At 29.9% G+C, this 9079-nt stretch overlaps 2 protein-coding genes across 2 annotated transcripts in view; one reads left to right on the top strand and one right to left on the bottom strand.

Moving 5' to 3' along the window:
* LOC108756342 overlaps nt 1–3683 on the top strand; it is a 30570-nt gene extending 26887 nt beyond the window's left edge. The window contains exons 24-27 of the mRNA XM_018500088.1: nt 1541–1637; nt 2009–2137; nt 2248–2279; nt 2553–3683. Coding sequence (XP_018355590.1) covers nt 1541–1637; nt 2009–2137; nt 2248–2279; nt 2553–3116 — 822 coding nt within the window. The 3' untranslated portion in view covers nt 3117–3683. The remainder of the gene's footprint in view (nt 1–1540; nt 1638–2008; nt 2138–2247; nt 2280–2552) is intronic.
* Nucleotides 3684–5261: 1578 nt separating this feature from the next.
* The window catches only part of LOC108756339 (3-hydroxyacyl-CoA dehydrogenase type-2), a 4532-nt gene continuing 714 nt past the window's right edge, over nt 5262–9079 (bottom strand). The window contains exons 3-5 of the mRNA XM_018500084.1: nt 7655–7822; nt 6818–7154; nt 5262–5601 (exon numbers count right to left, since the gene is read on the bottom strand). Coding sequence (XP_018355586.1) covers nt 5345–5601; nt 6818–7154; nt 7655–7822 — 762 coding nt within the window. The 3' untranslated portion in view covers nt 5262–5344. The remainder of the gene's footprint in view (nt 5602–6817; nt 7155–7654; nt 7823–9079) is intronic.

Raw genomic sequence — 9079 nt, 5'->3', positions numbered from 1 at the left:
CTAACCTCGATAACTCAGCTGTTTCTAGTCCGATCGACTTAAAATTTTGACACGTTTCAAGCAAAGGTTAGTACTCTAGAAAGACGTGGTTACTGGTTTACTACGAGCGCCATTTCTGGGTTAGTCTCGGGACTTATTGATCCATGTGTTATAAAGAAATGTCATAATAAATTAAAATAATATAAAATACCTGGTCAATAGGCTGCAATTTATCGCAAGAAATGTAATAGAGACAATTTTGTGAAAACTAATAAGTATTGAGCAATTTTGCAGTAAAAGAACACAGATTTAAAGTGATTTTAACTTTAATAGTTGTCGATTGAAAATGACTGTTGAAACAAAAAAGGAGACTACGACACTCACAATTAGAAGAAGTAAAAGAAAGGGGGAATCTAATAAGGAGTTAGAAGGGGAATAACGATTATAAGAAGTTACATATCCGATAAAGAATCCGTATCAATTTGTTTTAATCCCTGAGTTTGTCTCTTAATGATCATTTCAGAAATTAGTCTTTTGTTATAAGATGGTTCGGTGTCTACAATTTTCATATCTTTCCAATTAAAATTATAGTTATAATTGATACGATGATCAGAGATTACAGAAGAAGATTCTGTTTTTTTTTTATTAATATCAGACGAGTGCTCATGAATTCTCGTTTGTAATCGTCTCTCGGTCTGACTGATTTGTCTCACATTGTTAAATTAAATTTGAAATACAGTGACGAGCAAAAGTGTAAACATATTCTACTAATTTTCTATAGAAGGCAATAATATGGTTAATTTTTTAATTAATCGATAAGGATTAAGTAATAATAATTATGAGATGACTCTGGTAAATAAAACATAACGTTTCATTTTGTGAGTGTTAACAGTGTATGAAACCTTTTACAAAATTAAGCATTTAAAATAATGTTTACACTTTTGCACGTGTCTTTCGAGCTATTAATCGATATTAATTATTGAAAAATATGATTCCCATACCTTTTGGATGGTTACGAAGGCAGCCATGTCTACCTAAACACGTATAATTTTATATGGAGTAAGAAAATTATACAGGTATGGTTGCAGAACGTAAAACTGAGCTATATATATATAAATCATTATTTCGATTTATGATGAATTTTATTTTCATTTTAACACATTGTGATTACGTCAATTTTATAGTATTGATTCGATATTTCAATTAAATATTTAAATTGTTGGTTTCAGTATTCGATTAAATACGATAAACGACATTGAAGTTTTTTATCTCTGGGCAACAATTTAACAATGATTCAGCGACAATATATCATACTTTTTATCACATTGTAATGCAAAATATTAATAAATTTAAATAAATATTCATATACTAAGGATGACGCAAATACCAAGGATTGAAACGTCTATAATTTGTTATTTAACATATGCGTTTCGTTACACATGATCAATCGTATCGGCTCACATTGATATTATTATTTACCTCTGTGAATAAATCAAATAATAATTTATATTTAACTAATTTTGTAACAGAAAAGTGATATACGATTTTTTTATTATTTTAGGAGAATGTAACACCACCGAGTTCCGCGCCACCAGTCTTTACCCCACCAGAAATTGCGCCAGAATTTTTGCTAGAAGATGAGTTTGCTCAAATAGATGGTAATTACACAACTATTATATACATACTTATACGTATTATTTTCATATAAGGTGTTTCAGTAACTATTATCACCTTAAATATCTTCGAATGTATACAATTCAGAGGAAAATTTGTGTAATCAAAGTTGCACGGTACAAAGGGGACTATTAAGTATATGGCGATAATTTTTGTTCCGTACAATATTGGCTATATAAATTTTCCTTTGAATCTTACAGATTTGAAGATATTTAAGGTGATAATAGTTATTAAAACGTTTTGTATATATTGCTTATAAAATTGAAAGAATATATATATATATATATATATATATATATATATATATACATATATATATATCTTTTTTTATTTATTTATTGCATGTGTTTTATAGAATCGCAAGAAGGAAAGCCAATGGTGAATGGTGATAGCGGATTCATGATAAATTTGTCTCAAGACCAAAAGGATCAATACGGTTCACAATTTGGGGACGAGAAGTTAGATGAAACGCCAGATATATTAGGTGAGCTTCCAAATTAAATTAAAATTCTCGAAATGTAGACTATGATAATAGTTAAAATATAGTAGGTATTATTCATTTTAATCTATAAAACATTGTGACTTGCTGCACAGTCGTGGAGATATCAGATGAATCGGTTGATAAGGTAAATTAGTATAAAAAGATCGTTTATAGATATTAGATAATTTATTTTGTTTTTTTTTTCTTTTTACAAAAAGCATGCAATTATTTCTATCAAACGTTTAATAGATTTATAAATGTTTTTTATGTTTTAATAATTCTGGTTTTGCTATCAAAACAAAATTTTATTTTTATATGAAATATTCTATTAATGTAGCGCAATATCAAATACATGATTTATATATAAAGCTATAGCGAATTACTTTATGTCAAGAATAAAACTTTATTTGATTCATAGACGGAAAAGGATCCTAAATCTGGTGAAGATCTCAAATCTGCTAGCCAAAAGGACGACTTCGGTCTTGGAGTGGCTCAGATTGTGATTACAGCCGCAACTCCGATGGAAGAGACTGAACATTCTTTCCCCGGAGTAGAAGAAACTCCAGAAAGCTCGGCGAAGTCTGCAGAAGTCTCCGAAACCGAGCCTGAAGCTTCAAATGCGGCTTCGGATCTGAATGAAAGCGAATGTAAAGAAGAAGAAGAGCCAACCATTATTTTGGATGAGAAAGAGGAAGAAGCTGAAGAAAAGTCTACAATTGACGAACTTCCAGCCGATTCGGCACCGTTTCCAATCAGCAGTAGTTCTGGAAGCGAAGCAGAATCAACATCTGGTCCCAGCACCAACGAAAATTCTCAATCGAGGGGAACAGTGGTAGAAGTGACAGAAGAAGTCACAGAGGTTATGGAAGAGGAGGAAATTGCGCCAGGAAAAATGCTGGTAGGAGGAAGAGCCAGCATTCCAGATGAGCTGCAGCCGGACCAACTGGAAAAATTGCAATCGCTCAAGGAATCGAACGCCTAGGGCTGACTAGGCCCCGGGGTCCACAAGGGCAGAATTATCTTGCCTGACGGCCACCCCGACAACTTCCGACACTTGCTAGACTTCTGGCGATCACCTGAGGTGCTAGGCAAAAAAGACTAACTGTATTAAACTCACACTAAGACTCTATCTGAAATTCATAAGGTTCTTATGGTGATCGAATAGTGGTGGAAATAAAGATGATTGAAATTGTGATTGAACTATCTTTCGAGTAATGGATGTTAATAGATCAAGTGCTGAAGACTGTCTAAATTATGGCTATAAACATAAAAATTATTTTCGTGTGCCTAAAGCCCACGAAGGCACCAGAATGAAATTTAACTTTAAATCGCAACTACTTTCAAAATAATAAAAAAAAAATGTGTGTTATTATCTTTATTAACTAGTCAGAATCATAGAAAAAAAAGATTTATTTGTGAAATTACATTATCACACTGATTTATTAACATCATGAAAGGAAGAAGAAATGATTTAGCAAATTAATCGAAAAAAAAAAAATGATTAAGTTAAATGAATAATTTAAAGGTAATAAACAGATAATTAAAATCAGGATAGTTACGAAGAGTAGAAAAATTAATATACAAGATCACCAAGACTTTATGTAAAACTTTATATAAGGTCAACGAGATTTCTCTTTGTGTTGACTGATTAATACAAGATTAGAAACATTATAATTTGTCTTAGGACAAATTGAGCTTTAATGAGTTGGTTAAACTCTTAAGTTAATAAAGCTAATAAAGGGGGTAAAGGGAGAGGTTTTCTTTCGTAGGAAATGATGTACAGTGAAATGGGATAATAGAAAGAATTGTCGATACCTGTGTACTATAAAAGACATACATTTTAAAGGAATTACACTGGTGTTGCATGTAAAAAGGACTATTCATTCAATGTTCCTCATCTTTCATATGTGTTCATTTTATCCTTTTATCCAACATATTAAAAATCTATAATAAAGTGTATAAAAATTTATATGTCAAAAAACCAATGTTTTTCAATGCATACTACAAAAAAAATTCAAATAATTTTTAATGTTATGATCGAATATATAGCTGTGGAAATAAGAACAAAAAATTGTAAATAAAATTAAGATTAATCACAATTCTAAACATTTAAATTGTAATGACGCTATAAATTAGAATAATGTTGCACAAAAGATTGTATTTTTTTTTATAAATGTTTGGAAATCTCAATATTATTTACACAGAATAGTTTTCATTATATGTATATTCAATAAAATTAAATGTGAGAACTTTTTATTTCGTTAAAGATATATATACACATATAGATACACACACACGCACACACACACGCGCGCGCACGCACGCACGCGCACACACACACACACACACAATAAAATCATCGAGCAATGAATTTAGGGGCCTATTCTGATACCTGTTTTACAAGGACAACAAGTCATAAGCTATAAGAAATTGGCCAATCACAGTAGAATAAGAAAAAAATAATCGGCCATGATTGGTTCATTTATTACGGTACGATCCTTTGCGTCCTTATTGTAGAATAGGCTTTAACGATTATAACGATATCGTTACATTGCCAATTTGCAGGTTTTGTACATACAACAATTTAAGGGTGCGTCCAGATTATCAAGAATCTCGAAATGGGTAAACTCTCGAAATGGGCAAACTCAATATTTGGATAAACATTTGTTACGAGGCAAAAAACAATGAAAGTTAACAATCGAAGTAAAGATAGTTTGGACGATATTGTTAGAGTCGTTAAAGAATTATTATTTCAGTTTATCAGTATGTTTCAAGTCGATAAACCGAATCAGCAGTCTGTAGAATTGATAATTGTATTTATGTATTCACATATGAATATTACTGAGCAACGAGGCTCGTTTTGATCGAAAAATAGCATTCTTCTCTTTTATTTGTGTTTAAACATTTTTAGTTTATTTCACTCAATATTATGTACAATTATATATATCGTTAGAACACAAAAAATTTTACATTCTAAAAAAAAAAAGGAAAACGTTTACGAAAAAATTTTTGAGGATCCCAAGAATAAAAGATTATAGAAAAGTTTAAAGTTTTATTGTACACATACATTTATATATATGATTTTTCTCAAATTTGATCTCTTTGTGTGTATGTGGGTGTGTGTATATGTGTATACAAAAAGAGATCAAGAGATTCGAAAAAAATCTTCGGTACTGTAATTTTATCAGTATGAAAAAAATTAATAGTCCTTTAAGCTTGCATTCGTAAAGCACCATCCAATCTAATTATCTCCCCATTTAGTAATGGATTTTCAACGATCTGTTGTACTAACATGGCATACTCATCAGGATTTCCCAATCTTTGAGGAAACGGTATACTTTTTGCCAAAAAGATTCGTACCTTTTCTGGCAGCGTTTTTAATAATGGAGTATCAAAAAGTCCTGGAGCAATTGTTACGATACGAATTCCATCCTTGGAAAGATCACGAGCGATAGGTAAAGTCATCCCTATATAATAATAAAAAATTATAAAAAAAGTATAAATTATAAAAAATAAAATGAGGAAAAAAAGAATAAAGTTTATTGTCAAAATAAAATAGAGGAAAGTAATAATAAGCATAAAGGGAATAAGATTATATACAAGGTGTTTTGGAATTATAAGTAAAAACTTAATTGTTCAAAACTCAAAACAATCTAAAAAGTCTTAGGGTTGTAGTTCATAGTCCGTTGTTATTTCAAGACTGTCTTAAGTAATGTCTTAAAATGCTACTACATAACTCTTTGATTGGCTTATGACATCTTAAGATTGTACTTAAAACAGTCTCAAATATAAGAATTAACTATGAATTATATTGGACTTAGTTCGTTCATAGTCTGTTTTTATTTTAAGACCATCTTAAGCAATATCTTAAGATGCTAATATGGTTCTCTAATTGATTCATGACATTTTAAAATTGTATTTAAGACAATTTTAAATGTTAGGTGTAGTAAAAAGTCCGCGTATTTTTTAGCTCAAAGTTGTATATACAATATCTTCGTCAATAATGAATGAAATTCAAATTAAAAAAAAAGGGTTTTATAGCTTGAAATCTCTACTTTTAAAAGCTTATCACATTTTTTAAGTTTATATGAGTTTGATAATTTTTACATACCAAAAACTACGAGCTGAAAAAGACGAAAAATTTTCTTCTCACTTTGTGGATTTGTAACGTGTCCAAAACGAATTTGAGAAAATTTTCGATTACATATCGTGAAAGCTTGATACTTTCCCTACAAAATCGTTTTTTTTAAATATTCCTACGACTTTTGATTACTGAGTTATCGCGGATTAAATAAAAGAATTATTTTGACTTTAATTGCTCATAACTCCATTAAAAATTGTCGTATCGTATAATTTAAAAAAGAGATTTTTAAAGCTGAAACTTTACTCTATTAAGATATATTTATATTGTTGGTAAGAAAGTAATTGCGGTTTTTACTGATAGATGTCTTTTAAAAAAACGCGATGACTTTTTACTACACCTAATATAAGGCTCAACTATGAATATTGTCTTTAATGAGGATATGCAAGTTAATCATTTTTTAAATATTCAGCTTCTTATTTTGCAAGTTGCATTCATTATACAATTATATGTATTGTGGAATAACTGATGACTAATTCTGAAACACTCTTTATAGTATCTAAATAATAAATTATAAAAGAATAAAATAAAAATATATATACCTACGACTGCTCCTTTTGAAGCAGAATAAGCAGCCTGCCCTATTTGACCATCAAAAGCGGCGACACTTGCAGTATTAACAATTACACCTCTTTGACCATCTTGATTAGGAGAATTTTCAATCATTAAACCGACAGCGAGGCGAATAACGTTGAAAGTACCAATGGTATTGACTTGGATAACTTTAGCGAAGTCCTCCAGTTTGTGAGGAAGTTTTTTATTACTATTATATGTCTTAAAGGCTACGGCGATACCAGCGGCGTTGACGAGAACGTCAAGCTTACCAAATCTTTGTTTTGTAAGATCAAGAGCAGCTTGGACATCAGACTCCGAAGTTACCTTGAAGAAAGTTAATAAGATCAGGAGACATGGTAGTGTATTTTAGTATTTAACAGAGAGATAATAAGAGATAAGAATATATGATATATAAAAAGAACAAATAATTACAATTTTTTAATTTGGATAATTATAATTTGGGTAACATAATTTAACGTTTTAAATCAAGAGACATGGTAGTGTCTCGCGCCAATATATGCATCCATACTGGGTGCAGGTATAACTTTACTTGAACTATCAAGTTGATCAGAAACGTACATTACGGTCATATATAACAAATAATTAGGCGGACGAAATTTTTAATAAGCTCAATCGATAGCTTGGGGTCCCATTATGTATAGGTATTACATTGCTAGAGATCAAAATTTCTTTCTGACAAATAATTTAATAAAGAACACATTTAAAGATTGTAAAATGTATTCTGTTCTATATATTAAGATTATATTTGATGAGAGATTGTACAATTATACATTATAATAATAATATTTAAACATTATACATACATCCATAGGTGCAAACACTGCATTAGCTTCTCCTAATTCGTCGGCTACAGTTTTACCTTTTGAAGCAGGTAAATCACCAACAATTACTTTAGCACCTTGCTTGATAAATCTTTCCACAGTGCCACGTCCTAGCCCAGAAGCACCACCAGTCACCAAAGCTACAGTGCCCTGTAATAAATAAAAAGAAATATTTATCAATTTTTATTACAAATAAATCTCATCAGTTTTAACATATAATTGTAATTGTCAACTTTTACAGCGATTATTTCCAAATCTGACATCTCAAATAAAAAATATATCGAAGAAATTATTTTTTTTGAATATAAATAAATTCTCATAATCAATAACTTTATTCGAAATGTTTGCTAATTGTTTAATATAGTTTTTAAAACAGTATTCCGATGTTCATTGCCGACAATGAAAATCTATAGTGTGTGTAACATATGCTATGAAGCTTCAAAAGTGACAATAAATATTGAAACGTACCCCATATACATATAATACATAAGCTGTAAAAATTACACACACACGCGCGCGCGCGCGCGCGCACGCGCGCACACACACACACACACACACACAGAGAGAGAGTAGTCTACTTAAATCAAACATTTTGAATAATTCGCTTATTTTTAATGATATAAAAAAAAAATGTTTCAAATGTAAGTGGAATAATTTCGAAAGGGACATATTTTAGTCACGTGGTTTTTTTTTATATAAAGGCTTCTTTCCGCAAATCTAAAAAGATATGAGGATCAGCTCCACTTTTTAAAATACAATTATGTCATTTTTTTACATATTATGATTCTTTTAATTATTCTGCATATAAAAGTATTAAGATAGAGATACCAAAAAACCAATAGTTTGAGATATTTTACACTTTATTCTGACACATTTTGACATAAAATATAAAATATCTTGTAAACTATTAATTTTTTGGCAACTGTACTCTAATACTTTTATGCACAGAATAATGAATTGCTATGTATTTAAAAGAATACGTAATTGCCCAGTGTAAATTGCATAATTTTTCCAATAACTGTGTGTTTTCTGTACACATTAGGACATAGTTGCCAAAAAATTATAATTTACGAGATATTTTATGTTACATGTCAAAATGTGTCAGAATAAAGTGTAAAATTGGTTTTTTAATATCTCTATCTTAATAGTCTTATATGCAGAATAACTAGAGAAATCTAAAATATTATCTAAAAAAAATCTGCACATAATCCATTTTAAAAAGTTGAGATGTCTCATATTTTCTTGACTCCTCCTAGAACAAAAACAACGTAATCCTCAAAATACGTCCTCGAAACTAGTTCACTTTTATTTGAAATATTTTTTTATATTATTAAAATATGTGAAATATTCAAGATGATCGACTTAAATGGACCACCCTGTATGTACATATGTTGTGTGTGTGTGTGT

This window comes from Trachymyrmex septentrionalis, unplaced genomic scaffold (assembly GCF_001594115.1).
Source record: "Trachymyrmex septentrionalis isolate Tsep2-gDNA-1 unplaced genomic scaffold, Tsep1.0 scaffold126, whole genome shotgun sequence".
Taxonomy (NCBI): domain Eukaryota; kingdom Metazoa; phylum Arthropoda; class Insecta; order Hymenoptera; family Formicidae; genus Trachymyrmex; species Trachymyrmex septentrionalis.
Note: the sequence above shows the minus strand (reverse complement) of the source record. Positions and strands in the feature narration are given on the sequence as shown.